The 18,531-nt window shown below is 49.6% G+C and overlaps 1 protein-coding gene across 4 annotated transcripts in view; it reads right to left on the bottom strand.

Moving 5' to 3' along the window:
* The window catches only part of CCDC33 (coiled-coil domain containing 33), a 225,859-nt gene that overhangs the window by 178,519 nt on the left and 28,809 nt on the right, over nt 1-18,531 (bottom strand). For all 4 annotated transcript variants that reach the window (XM_025183619.2, XM_025183621.2, XM_025183622.2 and 1 more), the window contains exon 3: nt 2,674-2,807. In XM_025183619.2, coding sequence (XP_025039404.2) covers nt 2,674-2,807 — 134 coding nt within the window. The remainder of the gene's footprint in view (nt 1-2,673; nt 2,808-18,531) is intronic.

The raw sequence follows: 18,531 nt of genomic DNA, 5'->3' as shown, positions 1-18,531 counted from the left end.
AGTGAGGGAGATAGGGCTAGAGTAGGAGGACATGTACATAGTCTATGGTGCACTGTGGGAATTCAGAGAAAGTGTGCATAACACGCCTGAACTCTGACTATACCCACTGCTATCAATGTGCTTCTTGTACTAACAGAGTGGATGCCCTAGTAAGTTAAGTCCAAATGGAAGGACTGCATCTCTATACTCTGCGTATCCCTAGAAGCAGAGGACAGGCACCACTCAGTAACTGCCCTATCCGGTTCATTCCTGTGGTGGGGTCCCTGGGTTGCAGCCTGGGACTGTGGGACCACTGCGCCCCCTTAACTCTCTGGCCTGGGCTCTCTCTTACAATGCTAGTGACAGGCAGTGAACCCCTCCAGGCACTGCGATCATTCAGCATAGCAGGATGTAGAGTCCCGCGTCCAGCCAGATTGCACGAATGCTCCCAGAACCGCTTCTGAATCTCTCAGAGGATGGCACCAGCCAAATCCTCCAAGTTTCCACCACTGTAGTTCAGAAATAAAACGTCTTGCACTGCTTAAGATGAGCAGTGGACAGATATCAATTAGTCCACCCCTTCTGCGCTGATTAGGTTTCAGCTGGTGTGTTGTGTCCAGTGCTGGGCCCCACATTTCAAGAAAGACGTGGAAACATTGAAGAAGGGCCAGAGAAGAGCAACAAGAATGATGAAAGGTCTAGAGAACATGAGCTATGAGGAAGACGGAAAGAATCGGGCTTGTTTAGTTTAGAAGAGAGATATGATAGTGAATTCCAAGTGTCTAAAAGGGTGTCACAAGGAGGAGGAGGGAGAAAAAATGTTCCCCTTGGCCTCTGATGATAGGACACCCTCCTAGGGAAATAGTTTTTCCTAATATCCAACCTAGACCTCCCCCACTGTAACTTGAGACCATTGCTCCTTCTTCTGCCATCCGTCACAATGTAGGGCTGCAGCATCAAAATCGCCCTTTTAATAAACTATATCTATCAATATGATATTATGAATGTAACCTCACAAATTGTAGCCCAACTTTTATGCATGGGATTTGAATTACCGGTAATTTGTTAGTTACCTTTTAAAATTGCCTTTGGAGAATCTGTTGTAACTTTTTAAACCTTTTTTTTTTTTTAAGTATTTTGTAACAAACCCCATTTTACCAATATTAAACTTAAAAAAACAACAACAAATAATCTTGCAGAACCTTGGAGACTAACAAAAATGTAGAAGATGTCATGAGCTTTTCTGGGCACAACCCACTTTTTCATCTGAAGAAGTGTGTTGTGCCCACAAAAGCTCATGATATCATCTACATTTTTGTTAGTCTCTAAGGTGCTGCAAGACTATTTGTTGTTTTTTTAAGTTTATTCAGTTACAGACTAACACAGCTACCCTTCTGAAACTTTTTAACCATATTGTAACTGAAACCCCATTTTAAAATTTGTACTGCCTTAACTGCTTAAAGTTAGGTGTGTGTCTATGTAAAAGTAAGAGAGAGAGAGAGAGAGAGAGAGAGAGAGAGAGAGAGAGAGAGAGTGTGTGTGTGTGTGTGTGTGTGTGTGTGTGTGTGTGTGTGTGTGTGTGTGTGTGTGTGTGTGTGTGTGTGTGTGTGTGTGTGTGTGTGTGTGTGTGTGTGTGTAGAGATATATATTAAAAAAAAGGAATCAGTCCCCTGAAGCCAGCATGTCTGGAGATCAGCTGCCGGCACCACCTTGATGGCTGAAGAACAATGCAAGTGAGCCCAGCAAAAGAACCCTCACAAGAAAGAGATAAACAAAAGCTCCATCAAGTTAAAAAGATTAAAGTCTCATCTGTTGTTAACTGATGACTGATGGTCATCCAGCATCCTGGGGCAGTGGGACAGCAGAAGATCTATAAACTAAAACGTATAAAAAGATGGTTGTAGAACTACAGAATTGGGTCTTGTCTTGTCAACATTGGAGCATCTGTCCAGACCGAAAGAAGCCCAGATCCTCATTTCCCTTCCCCCATCTAACTCACCTTGCCAGTGATTTAAGACGAGCAACAAGTTGGTAACTAAGCAACAACAAGACAATGTGTGTGTGTGTGTATATGAATGCATGAGGGTAGTATATTATATGCATATAATACAATAGTGATATGTTACCAATACATTTGGCATTTTGCCTGACCCCTCTGAAGATGATCCCATGCAATTCTTTAAATATAACACCAGTGTGACTGATCTTAAGCTCTTAAATTCACAGCATCCTGCTTCTTTCCAAAATCAGAACCTAAAACTGTACTGAGTCTCTGCCTTATAGGACACTGGATTGGGCTTAGGAGAGCTGGGTTCCATTTCCACATATACCATAGGACAGATCACTTCCCAGCTTGGTGCCTCCATTTCTCCCCATCTGCAAAATATGGATCACAGGCCTGACCTCCTATCGTGAAATGGGCTATATGAGAGCTTCTCTTTGTGACTGACTACCACAGGGGGATTTCCTCCTGTTCCTAGCTGCCTTCCCTGAAGTATAAGAATGTTAATTGCCTACAGAGTTACACTTAAGAGGTCTGATTACTCCGTGCCAAGCCTTGGGGAATCATTAGCAACTGTACAGTGGGATGGTTCTGACCTGGTTGCATTGACACAGGTGTAAGTGACTGAAGAATCAGGCCATCTCATTGATATTCACCACTGACCACTATGCAGCTCTCCTCAGAGCCCATACCTTCATGGCCTGCATCCTCCGCATCTATTTCCATGGTCACCTTCTCCTCCCAGGTTGGAGAGTGAGTAGACTCAGCAGACACATGAGTCACTCCCTGGGCTTCCCGTTTCTTCTCAACATCCGAGCTGCTTTTGCTGAGAAAGAAGAAGAAAAAAAAATAACCACTTAACAACAGCAGAGGTGCCTCCGCCCTGACGTGCACAGAGCCTTGCAGTGAACTGAAGACAGAGGAATGAATGCCCTTTCCCTTCTTGCGCAAGCCAGAGACTTAATGACTTATCTTCGTATTGCTCTGTTCACTTCAAAGCATTGCCCAGCATATTACCGATTACAGGCCACACTTACACCTGGCATAACTCTACTAAAGTTAATGGATGAATTTGGCAGGATGTGTATATAAGGTTCTGTGACGGGGCAGCCAGTCTCACCTCGCTGCCCCGCACTGTCAGGAGCGGCAGGGGAACTGCGGGGGAGCCCGAGGCTGCTCCGACCGCAGTGGACGCGGCCATGGGGGTGGGGCCGCGGCCCGGACCGGCGTGCCTGGATGACGTCCCCCGTGATGTCACCCCGGGACTCCCGGGGAGCCGGATGATGCGGCTGGGGGCGGAGCCCGGAGGGGACGCTGAATGGCGGCCCTTTCAAAAGGGCCAAGAGGGACAGGTGGAGGGGGTGAAGCCGGAGGAGCCGAAAACCCCTGCGGAGGCTCGGAGGAGGACGCGTGCGGTGAGTCTCTCACCGCGATGGGGGGTGAATTGATTCGGACCGGGGAGAGAAGGCCCAGGGCAGGGCCGTGGACCCCGTGAATGGAGGGTTAAGGGGTCTCAACCCCCTCCATTGGCAAGGGAGAGCTTCCCCTGCCTTAGGGCCCTGGGCTGGGACCCGCCTTGCGACCGATCCCGGCAGCTACACCAAAAGGCTGGCCAGGGGTCCCTCGATACGAGGGGACCGTATCGCCCCCTCCCGGACTTGGGGGGGTGCGAGAGACTAATCAGTTACAGGTTCATTTCTTCAATCTGCAAAACGCAGCCACCTCTGAGATGGAGCACAACAACAGCATAACAGTGCACAGCAACATTACACACGATGTAGGCAAAACAAGCAAAGAACTACTCTAAATGAAAACTGAGGGAGGATTTTAAATAATCTAGAATGCAATCCTAACCCAAGCCCTCCTACTCTTGCAATGAGAGCTCTGGGATATTGAATGACCACAAAAATCCAATGGATATGTGACACAGCATGAGAGACCTAGAACAACTGTTATAAATGTTTACCTGTTACAGTGTACACTAGGGATGTAATAGTGTAGTCGATTAACTGATAAATTCTTGTTAGGGCTGACAGCTTTATTCTTTTTATATTTGCATTTTAGGTTTGACAATATAGTAATATAGCAATACACACACACACACTTAATATTGTATTGAATTAAGTCCTTTTAGTTAAGTATATATCTCCTATAGTTCCTTGTTCTAAAGTTTTAGTAAGTAAAGAGACAGTGTTCCAGGCCTTCGATGCGAATTATTTTGATTCTGCTTAATATAAAACAGTATTGTTTACCTTTGAAGGATTCTGTGTGAGAGACTGTTTGTATGAATGAGATAGAGAGTGAAGGTCATCGTTAGAGCCAGATGGCCAGAGAAGGGGGAGAATGTGGGGTGAAGACAAACTGCAAAAGACAGACTGCAAAGAGCAGAGAAACCGTCAGTGCGTACCCACGGTCAAAGAATGGACCAAATCGGCAGATTGACAAACCTTGAAGCAGAGCGGGCACCCCCAAAAGGACGACTGATTACAGGATGAGCCTTGAAGAGATGTTTGGGAACGATTGACATCAACAAGATAACATGCCGGTCACAGGCTGACAGAGCGGGATCCACTGATTTTAACAGAGAAGAAGGATTATATATAGCAAGGTGCTTTGCTATGCGTTTGGGTTTGTCTGCCACACTGTCTTGAGAGGAGTATCAGATTGATCGACCAACAAAGCCTTGTTCCCCCCGTGCTCAATCTAGCTGACCACTAGATTGACACAGACTCTGGACTGGTAACTATATCATCTGACAGAACTGTATATGCATGATGTTTTGTGTGCATGTGTGTGTTTGAAAAGCATATGCAACTGTTGTATTCTCAATCAATGCGGCGTACTGCCTTTTCCCCCATAAAAGATCTCGTGTGCTTCGTTTAAGCATAACATTTGTATAGATTAATGCTACAGATTACACACATCCCATTCCTCCCCTCCCCCCACCAGTAAATTTAGCAGGCTGGCCAGCAGCCCAGCTCAGTCCTGGCTTACACGGGGTCCAGCCTGGCATCCCATGCTGCTGCCTCTGATACGGAGGCAGCACTGTGGAGTGGCAGGGGACACCTTAGAAATGAGGCCAGAGTGCACTGACTGCCGGCCCCACCTCTGGGGACTACAAAATAGTCGAGTAATCAATAAGAATTCATGAGACTAATCAACTATTCAATTAACCGATATTTGACATCCATTCGTCTGTTCAACGGGCAGTATCTATATCAGCATTGTGGTCCGCCTCACTACTGCACAGGTGTGAGATGTCCCTGAGCAATGTAGTGCAAGCAAGTGCTACAGGCGGAGGCCCCAAAACTACTTCCTGCTGGACTTTTCCAATTCTCCCAGTACTTCCGAGTGAGAGAGGAGTTTCATAAATATACTGTTCACATCTAACGAGACCAAAACAGATCTGAAGTTACAATGAACAAGCAAGTCCTGATTATAAACCACTCCAGGATTTCCCAGAGTTACTCAGGTCCTCAACTCCGCTAATATTATTATTTGGAAAATGAAACAAAAATGTTGATGCTTCATTTAAGCCATTGCTCTGGAAAGAAGGGGTCACGGTGCTGGCTACCCACTGTCGGCAACCCCAGCCCTCTGTCACCACAGCATCTTGAGACCAGGGATCTGTCCCTGGCGGCTGCAGCTGCTTCATCAATGCTGGCCTCTCTGCTGCTGCCAGAGTGGAGCCCCACAGCCAATGGCAGCAGAGGAGCCGGCATTGACCTTCCCTGGTAAAGCAGATTCCCCATTTCATGACCAGTCAGGCTCAGAGAGTGCCAGATCAGGGGGCACAACCCATGTTAGAATAATAAAAACAGAGATTCGTGAATCATTTGTATTTGAGGACTGAGTGGAAAATATGCTGGATAAATTGTTTCACAGTAATTCACAGTAATTTCCCCCCTGATATTTCAATACAGCAGGGTCATTGAGGGTACGTCTACACTACAGCGCTAATTCGAAGGGCATCAGATGAGGACTTAGAGCGTGGAGCTGCTGTCTCAGGCTAGCCGAGGGCTGTGCTTAAAGGGACCCGACCCCCACCTCGGACAGACAGTTCTCAGGGTTCCCCGCTTGCAAAGCAGTCCTGGCTTGGAGTGCCCTGAGTGCCCACTCGCGGAACATCACAGCACTCGGCCATCAGCCCGGCTGCACTTGCCGCAGGCTGACATCTGGGGAGAGGGGGCAATTGGGGGGCTGCAGGAGAGCTTCCACCCCCAGAAACCCACAGAGCCAGCCCAGTCCTCCCCATCCACTTACCCTTCCCTAGCCCCTCTTCTTGATGTACAAAATAAAGATAACGTGTCTTCCAAAATGGAATCTGTCTTTATTGAACAAAACTGGGGAAGACTGGGAAAAGGAGGTGGGAGAGGGGAAGAGAGAGGGTGGGAGAGGGGAGGGCAACTACAATGATGAGGGGTTTGGAACAGGTCCCATATGAAGAGAGGCTAAAGAGACTGCGACTTTTCAGCTTAGAAAAGAGGAGATGGAGGGGGAATATGACAGAGGTCTATAAAAGCATGAGTGGGGTGGAGAAGGTGCATCAAGAAAAGTTGTTCATTAGTTCCCATACTAGAAGGACTAGAGGACACCAAAGAAAAGGAATGGGTAGCAGGCTTCAAACTAATAAAAGAAAGTTCTTCTTTACAAAGCAAAGAGTCAACCTGTGGAACTCCTTGCTGCAGGAGGCTGTGAAGGCTAGAACTAGAACAGAGTTTAAAGAGAAGTGAGATCAAGTCATGGAGGTTGGGTCCATGGAGTGGTATTAGCCAGGGGGTAGGAGTGGTGTCCCTGCCCAAAGTTTGTGGAAGGCTGGAGAGAGATGGCACGAGACAAATGGCTTGGTCACTGTCTTCGGTCCATCCCCTCCAGGGTCCCTAGGGTTGGCCGCTGTCAGCAGACAGGCTACTGGGCTACCTGGACCTTTGGTCTGACCCAGTACGGCCATTGTAAGCTCAAGGCTCAGGGTTGGGGGTCTCAGTGGACCACCTTGATTTTCATGCACACCTGCTCCTGGGTGGCCAGGCTGGCAGCTCTCGTGCCCTAGACAGCCACTTTCCTGTGCCTAGTGTGGAGGTCGTGGACGAGGTCCACGATGTCTGCACTGGACCAGGCGGGTGCCCGCCTCTCGTGGTCCCGGACAAGCTCCTGGGAGCCGCCAGCCTGGTCCTGGGAAGAGGCGGAGGGCTGGGGGGCATCAGGTGGGTGGCTCGAGCCGTGCCAGGTACAGGGTCTGCTGGCTGGGTGCTGGCAGGCTTGCACCTGGCACGGGCATCGGTGCCAGCCCGTGCCCCTTTAAGGGGTCCGGGGCCGGGAGGGGGGCAATAGAGTTTCCCTGGTGTTGGCCAGAGTGGCCACCAGGGAAAGCTGGGGAGGGCTAGCCTCCCACTAGTTCGAATTAAGGGGCTACACACCCCTTAATTCGAACTAGTAAGTTCGAACTAGGCTTAGTCCTCGTGGAATGAGGTTTACCTAGTTCGAATTAAGTGCTCCGCTAGTTCGAATTAAGTTCGAACTAGCGGAGCGCTTGTGTAGCGCCTATCAAAGTTAATTCAAACTAACATCCGTTAGTTTGAATTAACTTTGTAGTGTAGACATACCCTGAGTTACCAACAACAAGAATAGATTTGCCATGCCCAAGACTTAAACAGATTTCATAAAACAGCCCTCTTAGACCACAACTTGCCAAAGGTATAAACTCTTATGAAAATCAGTTGAGGTGCACTGGGCTTTTATCTTCTTCCAGGCTTCTACAGTGTGTTGATATCAGGGTTTAACAAAAAATGCACAGCAATAATTGATTACAGTAATTTAACCTTTTCTCCCCAATAAAGGAAGTAGAACAAGAAGTTTGGCTTCGGACAGAGTAAAATTGATTCTAATGACCTTTTGCTTTTCTCTGGTGGCATCTATCAGCAGCAAGTGTTACAAGACTACCGCGGTTCCTAAGTAGCGTTCCCATTGCACAGATCAAGAAACGGAGACACACCAAGGGAAATAACTTGCACTAGCTCTTCTGTTCCCATTCTTAGTTAAATATTTTAATCACTACGTCCCATTTCCTTCTTTTTAAATGTAGAGACATCTAGACTTCCAGGTCTGGTAGGCAACAACAAGGTTTAGCTTGACATCACGTGCCTGTTTCAGTTTAAGATTAGAAATGGTCCCATTCCTGCTCCCCTTGCCTGCAACACTTCCAGTCACTTCCACATTCTCTGTCCCTCATCCATACTAGCAAAAATACCAGTATCACACACAAGTGATGCAAGGATTAAGGGTCAATGAAAGGGTAATGCCTAATAAGCATGTTCCTGCCCATCCCATGCACCATATCTGGATAGCACAGCAATAGCACCCATGGGCTCCAGAAATGGATCCTTCGTGCTAGGGGCTGTGCAAATGAGATCCCTGCACCAGGACACTTTAAGTTTGGCTGGCAGGAGATATTCAGCACAAAGGCTGTAAAGCAGCAGTCCCTTTAAAGCTTGCTCCTCGATTCAAGACAGCCACAGGAGCTGTGCTGAGCTTTCACTGAGGCTTTATGTAATGCCAGATACACAGCAGTAATCCCCACTACCTTGCAAGGTGGTTTGGAACGGCAAGTGGAGCCTGCTTTCTGACAACAATCCCATAAGCCTTCTTAATGAATCAGAGGGGCAAGCAAGTTTCAATGCCCCCTTTCTTCCCTTTGTCCCCCTGCCTCCCATCCCCCTCATTAGAGCTGGTTTGATAATCCCCTCCATGGCTGCCTGGACAAGGTTCCTCAAGGGCTCAGCACCAAATGGGGCAGTTCCTTAGAGTCACATGTGCAGAAATCACCTCTCTGCCCCCAGAAGCCTCCTCTCTATGTGGATTAGAGTCACATGGCCTCCCCCCCTAGACAGAGCAGGAGGCAAAGCCATTCCTGCTAATCCAAATGGGAACGAGGAGCTGCCTTCATGTCTAGACTAGAGACATCCGGGATCTTGCAGACGATTTCCTGAAACTTGGTCAGCTCTGATCCCGTGCCGATGATGCAAGTTAAAAAAAACTTCACCTCAGGGAGCAAAGCCAGATGCCTGTAGGGTTTAATCAGTGTGATGCTGAAAGTATTGCATATGAAAAACATGCACTGTGCAGCAATGCCACTCAAAGTTCAGGGTGTCATAAGTGAAACAAGTCTCATTGTTCTCAACCTACTTTGTCTCTACATAAAGAACAATAACTGGCCCATTTGGGTGGGCTAAGTTCAAATGAAATCCAGACATGACTCATGCCACAAGGGTGGAGATCATAACCAATAACTGCCAGAGCTTACACAAGTAGATATAGAAGCTAATCAGATTGGTCCTCTGACGAGGTAACTGGCTCGTGGATGTGGGAAAGCCAGTGGATGTGATATACCTTGACTTCACCAAAGCTTTTGATACGGTCTCCCCACAATATTCTTGCCAGCAAGTTAAGGAAATATGGATTGGATAAAAGGACTGTCGGGATTCAACAGTCGGGATTCAACGGCTCAATGTCAGGATGGCGGTCGGTTTCTAGCAGAGTGCCCCAAGGATCAGTTCTGGGGCCAGTTTTGTTCAACATCTTTATTAATGACCTGGATGAGAGGATGGAGATGACACTAAGCTGGGGGGAGAGGCAGATATGCTGGAGGGCAGGGATAGGGTCCAGAGTGACCTAGGCAGATTAGAGAATTGGGCCAAAAGAAATCTGATGAGGTTCAACAAGGACAAGTGCAGAGTCCTGCACTTGGGACGGAAGAATCCCAAGCATTGTTCCAGGCGGGGGACCTAATGGCTAAGTAGCAGTTCTGCAGAAAAGGCCCTGGGGATTGCAGTGGATGAGAAGCTGGATATGAGGTAACAGTGTGCCCTTGTAGCCAAGAAGGCTAATGGCATACTAGGGTGCATTAGGAGGAGCATTGCCAGCAGATCTAGAGAAATGGTTATTCCCCTTTATTCGGCTTTGGTGAGGCCACATCTGGAGTATTGTGTCCAGTTCTGGGCCCCCACTATAGGAAGGATGTGGACGCATTGGAGAGGGTCCAGCAGAGGGCAACCAAAATTATTAGGGGGCTTGAGCACATGAGCTATGAGGAGAGACTGAGGGATCTGGGTTTGTTTAATCTGCAGAAGAGAAAAGTGAGGGGGGATTTGATAGCAGCCTTCAACTTCCTGAAGGGAGGTTCCAAAGAGGATGGAGAGAGGCTGTTCACAGTGGTGGCGGATGGCAGAACAAGGAGCAATGGTCTCAAGTTGCAGTGGGTGAGGTCTAGGTTGGATATTAGGAAAAACTATTTCCCTAGGAGGGCGGTGAAGCACTGGGATGGGTTCCTTAGGGAGGTGATGGAATCTCCATCCCTAGAGGTTTTTAAGTCTCAGTTTGATAAAGCCCTGGCTGGATTGATTTAGCTGGGATTGGTCCTGCCCTGGGCAGGAGGCTGGAATTGATGACTTCCTGAGGTCTCTTCCAGCTTTGTGATTCTATGGCACTACCGGACCTCAGTTCAGCAGTGCACTCAAGCATATGCAGAAGTCCTCTTGACTTGGGTGGGAACTAAGCATAGGCTTAAAGTCGTCATCATTGACATTTGATCGTTCAAGACAAACCCCAAGGGAATATATCTTATTTGCAGATCTAGCCTGACCCTCCAATCTCCAGCTAGATCATTATGACCGTCTAGCTAGATGTCCAGTTGAAGTCCATCAGTGGAGACCTTATAATGCTGCTGAAGCTTTTGGTGTCCATGTGATCACCAACTGTAATATAAATGTAATATAAACATGCTTTGTAACGCACTGAGCTGTCATCCTCAGACTGTCCTTAGTGAGAAAGCTGCCAAAACCTAACCAGGGCTGGGTTTGCCTACAAATATCTCTGGGGCTGATCTTGCCCTGCCACTTAATACAGAGGAATAGAGAAAGAGGAACATGCTAAGTTCAGCCAAGGCCCAATGAGGATAAAGCAGGGGGAACGTTTAATCCATGTCTGCCTAGACTGAGGTTACGTCTACACTGGCCCCTTTTCCGGAAGGGGCATGTAAATTTCATGAGTCGTTGTAGGGAAATCCGCGGGGGATTTAAATATCCCCCGCGGCATTTAAATAAAAATGTCCGCCGCTTTTTTCCGGCTTTTAAAAAAGCCGGAAAAGAGCGTCTAGACTGGCCCCGATCCTCCGGAAAAAGCGCTTTGAAGTAGGAATAAGAGCCTCCGGAAAAGGGCGCTTTTTCCGGAGGATCGGGGCCAGTCTAGACGCTCTTTTCCGGCTTTTTTAAAAGCCGGAAAAAAGCGGCGGACATTTTTATTTAAATGCCGCGGGGGATATTTAAATCCCCCGCGGATTTCCCTACGACGACTCATGAAATTTACATGCCCCTTCCGGAAAAGGGGCCAGTGTAGACGTAGCCTGAGAGAAAAGAAGACTATGAGGCTAGCCTGGGATTCAGGAAACCCAGGTTTATGTCCTTTGCTGTGCCAGATTTTCCATATGATCCTGGGAAAGTCACAACATCTCCCTGCACCTCAATTCCTGTGTGTAAAATGGGGATAACAAGCTCAGACTCACCACAGTGCCACCCGCTGGCCAGTACAGGAATTAGCTCTTCAAACTCCAGAGGGGCCTCTTTTGCCCCGTCATTATTTGTTCTTTTGACGATACCACTTCAGGCCTCGCATCCCTCCCGGACTCTGATGCCCCCTCCCTCCAGCAGTGGCCACATCTGGGGTCATCCCCGCCCAAGGAACCCTATTAACACTAGTTTCACCTTGCCTCAGTGACCAACTGCCATATTCTACCTATTGTTGCTTACAACTTTGTCATCAATTTTTTTTAATGAAACTTGGGTTTTTGACTAAATGATTTTTGTTGTGGAAAGTATCTACATTCCTTAATAATTTTAGATTTTTTTTATTGGAAAGTTCAGTTTTATTCACTGAAAACCAAAACCAAGCAGATTGCTGCTGAAAATATTCCAGGGTTTATTTATTTTTGTTTTTACAAAATTTGAAATTTGTGTCTGAAAATTGTGATTTTTTTTTTGTTTAGTTTTATTAAAACTTGATGGGAGAAAAACACAACAACATATTCCAATGTGCCATATTTCTATGATGGAGATTAAATAAGAATTTAAATCCCAATCTAATAAGTGATAGGATAATTCTTAGGCTACACTAGCCAATTAGCCCGTCATAAAACGGGATTTTCAGGTCTTCTCTCCTGAGCTCTCTCGCTCTGTCTCTCTCTCTTCCTACTGTCTTCTCCCCCCCTCTCTCTCAGCTCTCCTCCGCCTCCTGCCTCTCTCTCCGTCTCTTTCTTTCTCTTCTCCCCCTCCTGCCTCTCACTCTCCCTTTCTCTTCTTCTCCTCCTCCTGCCTCTCTCTCCCCTCCGTCTCTCCCCACCTCGCTTCCCCTTCCCCCCTGCCGTGGTGCTTGGCTGAGTGCTGCCTGCTCAGCCAGGCTGCCGCGAGGGAGGGGGGCGGGGAGGTGATGTACACGGCTGGGGCCGGGGACGTGTACGTCACTGTCCTCCCTTCCCCTTCCACCCCGGGGGAGCCCAAACAGCCCCTTGTGCTGCTGACTCCCCCGGAGGCCCGGCTGAGGGGCGCAGCACTCAGCTGAGTGCCACAGCGGGAGGGGAAGGGGGCGGTGTTGTACTCTGCCAGGAGGCGGGGCTGTCTACGTCACCACCCCTCCTGCGGTGGCCCAGCTGAGGGGCTCACCACTCAGCACCACAGCGGGAGGAGGAAGAGGGGCGGTGACTTACACGGCCCCGCCCCCTGGCCGTGTACATCACCGCCCCACCCCCCTTCTTGTCCCACCGGGCCCACCTGAGTGGTGCTCAGGTAGGCCCCGGTGGGGGAGCAAGCGGTGGCAAGCAGCTGGTGGCTGCACCCCTCCCCCCCCCCGCCAGGTCTGTTTCCCGCCCCTCTCCTCCCGTCCAGCCCCACAGCTCCCAATCCCCCCCCAGCTCTGCTTCCCATCCCCTCCTCCTGCTGGCCAGCCCCACTGCCCCCCCGACCCACCTCCCCGCCTGCGCTGCTTCCCTCCCCCCTTCCTCTGGGCCCCCCATCCTCCCATACAGCCCCCGATCCCCCCCCAGCTCTGCTTCCCACCCCCCTTCCAGCCAGCCCTGCCCCCTTCCCCTCCCTGCCTGGCGCCTCACCCCGCCCCCCTTCCCCTCCATGGCGTGCTGCGCTGCGCCCAGCTGAGCAGCACTCCCACCGGCAAGCGGCGGCACGCAGCCCTTTGGGGTCCACGCTCCCCACCCCAAACGGCCGTTTGCCGCCCCGGCCCTCTGAGTGGCGCTCCCGCCGGAAGGAGGGAAAGGGGGGCGGGGTGCTGACATACACAGCCAGGAGGCGTAGCTGTGTACGTCAGCATCAGCGTCACAGACGCACAGACACTGGGCTACTATATATATGACGACCCGAAAGGTTCTTAAAGATCTGAGGTGTCCTCAAAGATGGATCCAAGCCACGAAGTTCTGATCTAGCATTAAGCTCCCAACTTCACCAGTCCGTTCAGATTCTGAATTCTAGCCCCACTCAGCTCCTCAAGAGCAGCTGCTGAACAAGTCAGTTGTTAGAAAGGAGAGATGCTTGGCACAGCCAAAGGAGGGACCTTGCAAGCATGCTAGGCACGCCAATGAAGAAACCTGCTCTACATGTGGAGACCAAACAAAGCTTTCCAATCTGTAATGGGGCTCTTGCACATTTCAAAGGAGGAATGTGGAAGTGCCTATCGACTAGTCAATGGAAATTCCATCGACTAGTCAATTCACTGCATTTTAACATCTTTACAGGGCCCTGCTTCACCTTTCATCATATTCCCACTGGTGCTCCAAGGGATGGCTGGAGCAGGACTGGGCCAGAGTTCAACAGGTTACAGTATTCTCAATGTGCTGTCACACTTGGTTTTCACAGGGCCCACTGTCTGCCTTGCTCTGCTTCTTCCCAACTGCTCCTGACCCTGCTCCCAGAATGCTCCTGCACCTCATCTCCATAGCTAGGAAATATGCCGGCCAGACAGCTGCTCTGTAAGTCATCCCCCACCTGCCAGATTCCCCAAAGGCTTTGCTCCCCCAACTGTCCATGACTCCAAATACTCCCCACTATATCTCTGACCCTAAGGTCTGGGCCCTGCATTGTTAAACAAAGCATTCCACTCCCCAGGAGCAAACTGTGTTGGCTACGCAGACCCCCAAGATACTGGCAGCATTTGGAGTGAGGGATCCAACTCAGGGCACACACTACATCCCCTGCCTCTTCCTGCAGCCAGTCCAATGGGGCTGGCCCACTACACTGCAGGGAAGCTGTTATGACCTAGGAGACTACAGCCGTGGCTTGGCTTATAGGCGCAACCACAGAGCACTCCAAGAGTTAATTTGTGACTGGTCCTGCTGTCTTCAGACAAGGAAAGCTATTGCCTCTCTCACAGCAAACAACCCAGGAGGATGGCATGCCCAATTAATAATGGGGGGCGGGGAAGGAATGGGAGGGGTGAGTTTATTTTCCATCCGTAATGGAATTAAGCCCAGGGACATCACATATGATTGAAACTGTGTGCATCGGGGCAGTAGCCAGGGCTGGCGAATCCCAGGTGCTTTGTCTCCCTAGGTCAATCACAGAGTTAGCAGGGTCATCTAGTCTGACCCCCACTGCGTCCTAGCTTTTATCCATTGCACTTGATGGCCCTTTTTCGTAATGGCTCAGATCGACTTTAGAGAGAAGATTTGAGTTCCGTTTTACCCATGTTGCTTTGCACATTCCTAAACAAAAAGCCCAAACAAATCCCCTTCTAGAAGGGTCAAACTCTCCAGGGCTCAGGGCACCTGACCCGTCTCAAAAGCAGCTACTTGCAATGGGATTGTTGTTCATAGAGCCCACCCTGGGTCACGGAGCTCAGACCCAAATCTTCCCAAGTTCAGGTTGTTTGGATCTAGGTGTTTGATTAGAGGCAAACCAGCAAATGTGGCTGTTGCGAATGTATCTGAATCAGAGTTACAGAGTCATCTCAGCTCTGGACTGTTCAGCCTCTCTCTGGCTAATAGCAGCAAGTTCCTGATACTCCAAGTGGGTGTAAATAGGGGCCATCATAGACTTGATTCATTGCCCCATCCCTAGGTTATTGAAAGCATCTGAAAATATCAGAACACAGACACGGCGGGTTGGAAGCCAGGACCTCAAGAGGACACCTAGCCAATCTCTCCATGCCGAGCATGCTCAGAGCTAGCAGAGCACCAGTGCATGACAACACAAGGCTGCTGTTGAGCGCCATGCTGATGTCCTGTTACAATGTGGTATATGCCTTGTGCTGTCAGCACTGTGAGCTGCTCACTTGGTTTACAGCTTTGGCTTTGCCACATGCTCCCTGGAATGGAGCCAGCACTGTTCCTACAACAAGACTGGATACTGAGCACAGAGATGAGAGCTATGCAAGGGCATTCTCCACCAGGGAGTTCAGGTGGAAAGCCAGCAGGTCCAGTTTCCATTCCCCAATTTCCTAACAATACCGCCCACGGTTCAGCCTGGCCTCTCAATTCTGGCAGGTCTGGTGTTTCTGTCAATAGGTGGATGGACACTTCTCCCTTTGGCCAACTTGTCAGAATGAGTGTTTAGGCAGGAAAGCAGTCAATTCCCAGACAGATAAATTCACCCTAAATTCTGCATTTGTGCCCGGACTGCACAAATTCACATCACTTTTGCTGTGAGATGCTAAAAGAAAATCTGTGAATGCTCACAGCATCACATGCAAGCAAAATAGCGCTGGCTTGGAAACATCTGGTTACAGCTGGAAAGCCTGATTAACCAGTTTCATTCCTGCAATGAGCAGCCTCTTGGAAAGGTTTTCCCAGCCAATAGCTAGCATGTCAGGGAGCGAGCAGGCAGCACGGGGACTGCATTGCCTTTCCTGGTGAGGAGCCCAGTGGAGTGTGATTTGCTTCTTGGGATGGACAAGAGCTGGTCCTTAAAACATTCCTAAGCAGTTCCCAGCTGCAACTCTATGCTTCATCTTCCTTAAGGTGTCTTTCATTCTCTCCCTTCCTTCCCCCGCTTACAAAGACCCCTGCTCCCCACCCCTCACAGCTATCAGTCCATGAAAATTTAATGCCCATTCCTTCCAAGCTATTTGATATCTCCCCCAGTCTCACTCTTGGCTGGAGAGATTGCTTTCATGTACTCCCCTGCTCACACAGGCTCACTCTCCCAAATGTGCTAATGGGATGCTCGCTTTGGAAGTGAAGGAGGTTGCAGCCACTCCCCCCTCTCTTCCTTTCCACTCCTGTCCTTTTGCTCTTTCTTCCTTAAGTGCAGCTGCTGGCATTTCATCCCGTAATTGGCCACGTGTCAGCCCAGACAACGTGCAGCTCTCTAGGATAATGGATGCCATCTCAGCCTGTGGCCCCCTTTAATCCTGGCCTCTCCTCTCTCTGTCCCCAAAGAGAGTGCATCAATAATGGATGAAAGGACATTCACCTCTGCCTGCTGTCATGGAGGGAGGGAAAGCCTGGCGGCTCCAGAGCCGAATGGCCAAAGCAAAGAGATCCCTCCTGCACACAGTTAAGCAGAAGCCACGTGTGCATGCCAGGGGCTTTCCTGAATACAGAACATCTCAGCTGAGCTGCCTACAGAGTCAGGCAAGGGGTCTGGGAGCTTTAGGGCCTCAGCTCCACGGCTTCAGAGGCACCATTTCCACCCAAACAAAGGTGCAGCTGGGCTGTAGAGATACTGATGGTGTTAGAAACTCCACCTAAGACTTCCTAGCTACACAGTCCTGTTTTTTGTTTCAGCTACACCAGACTAAAGTATTTCCATACTTTCTATCTTTCCTATGCAGTGGAATAGTTTGCTTTTGGGCCCTTAATAATGTCCCTTTGAAAAACTGCCAACTCTCTTCAGTTGTTTTTTCCCTTAGTCTTGCTTCCCATGGCACCTTAACTACCAGCTCTCTGAGATTACCAAAATCTGTCTTCCTGAAATCCATTGTCTCTATTTTGCTGTTCTCCCTTCTATTCCTTAGAATCATGAACTCTATGATTTCATGATCACTTCCACCCAAGCTGCCTTCCACTTTCAAATTCTGAACCAGTTCCTCCCTATTAGTTAAAATCAGATGTAGAACTGCTTCTCCCCTAGTAGATTTTTCAACCTTCTGAAATAAAAAGTTGTCTTCAATGCAGTCCAAGAAGTTATTGGAGAGTCTGTGCCCTGCTGTGTTAAGTTTCCCAACAGATGTCTGGATAGCTGAAGTCCCCCATCACCACCAAATCCTGCACTTTGGATGATTTTGCTAGTTGTGGAAAAAAAGCCTCATCCACCTCGATAGGTGGCCTGTAGTAGACTCCTAGCATGACATCACCCTTGTTTTTTACCCCTTTTAGCCTAACCCAGAGACTCTCAACACATCTGTGTCCTACGTCCATCTCCACATCATTCCAAGGCTACGTCTACACTGCCAGTTTTAACAGCAGTGAGTATGCGAATGAGGAGTAGATTAGCATATCATCATGCCTCATTTGCATAATTTATGCAAGCCGTTTTTGCAGGGGGGGAAGTAGCATGGACGTGGGTTTTTTGCGCAAAACCCCTGTTTTCCGCAAGATCCTTATGCCTCTCCCACCGGGCCAGACATGGGGGTGGGGTGAGAAGGAGGAGCAGGGTCAGCTCTTTTGCACGCTGCCAACTCCCCCTTCCCCGCCAACTCCCTAACTGTTACCCTGTGCCCCATACAGACAGCGCCCTGCTCCTCCCCACCCCTCCCCGCCACCTCCCTAACTGCCAGCCTGTGCCCCACACAGACAGCGTCCCGCCCCTCCTCACCCCTCCCCTCCACCTCCCTAACTGCCAGCCTGTGCCCCACACAGACAGCGCCCCGCTCCTCCCCACCCCTCCCCGCCACCTCCCTAACTGCCAGCCTGTGCCCCACACAGACAGCGCCCCGCCCCTCCTCACCCCTTCCCGCCACCTCCCTAACTGCCAGCCTGGGCCCCCACACAGACAGCGCCCCGCCCCTCCTCACCCCTTCCTGCCACCTCCCTAACTGCCAGCCTGAGCCCCCACACAGACAATCTGATTTTCTTCCACCACATCTGTCCAGGTACCACCTATCGAATATAGAAAAGAGAATGTTTGTAAGTTTGTGCACTAATAACTTGGACACTATGGGTACGTCTAAACTACATGGCTCCGTCGACAGAGCCATGTAGATTTGTTGTTTTGGCAAAGGCAAATGAAGCCGCGATTTAAATGATCACAGCTTCATTTACATTTACATGGCTGCCGCACTGAGCCGACAAACAGCTGATCAGCTGTTTGTCCGCTCAGCGCGCTAGTCTGGACGCTCCCCTGCCGACATCAAAGCCCTTTGTCGGCAGCCCCGGTAAACCTCATCCCACGAGGAATAACGGGGCTGCCGACAAAGGGCTTTGATGTCGGCAGGGGAGCGTCCAGACTAGCGGCGAGCCGACAAACAGCTGATCAGCTGTTTGTCGGCTCAGCGCGGCAGCCATGTAAATGTAAATGAAGCCACGATCATTTAAATCGCGGCTTCATTTGCCTTTG

The sequence above is a fragment of the Pelodiscus sinensis genome, chromosome 14 (genome assembly GCF_049634645.1).
Source record: "Pelodiscus sinensis isolate JC-2024 chromosome 14, ASM4963464v1, whole genome shotgun sequence".
Taxonomy (NCBI): Eukaryota; Metazoa; Chordata; order Testudines; family Trionychidae; genus Pelodiscus; species Pelodiscus sinensis.
This window is presented reverse-complemented; position numbering and strand designations above follow the sequence as displayed.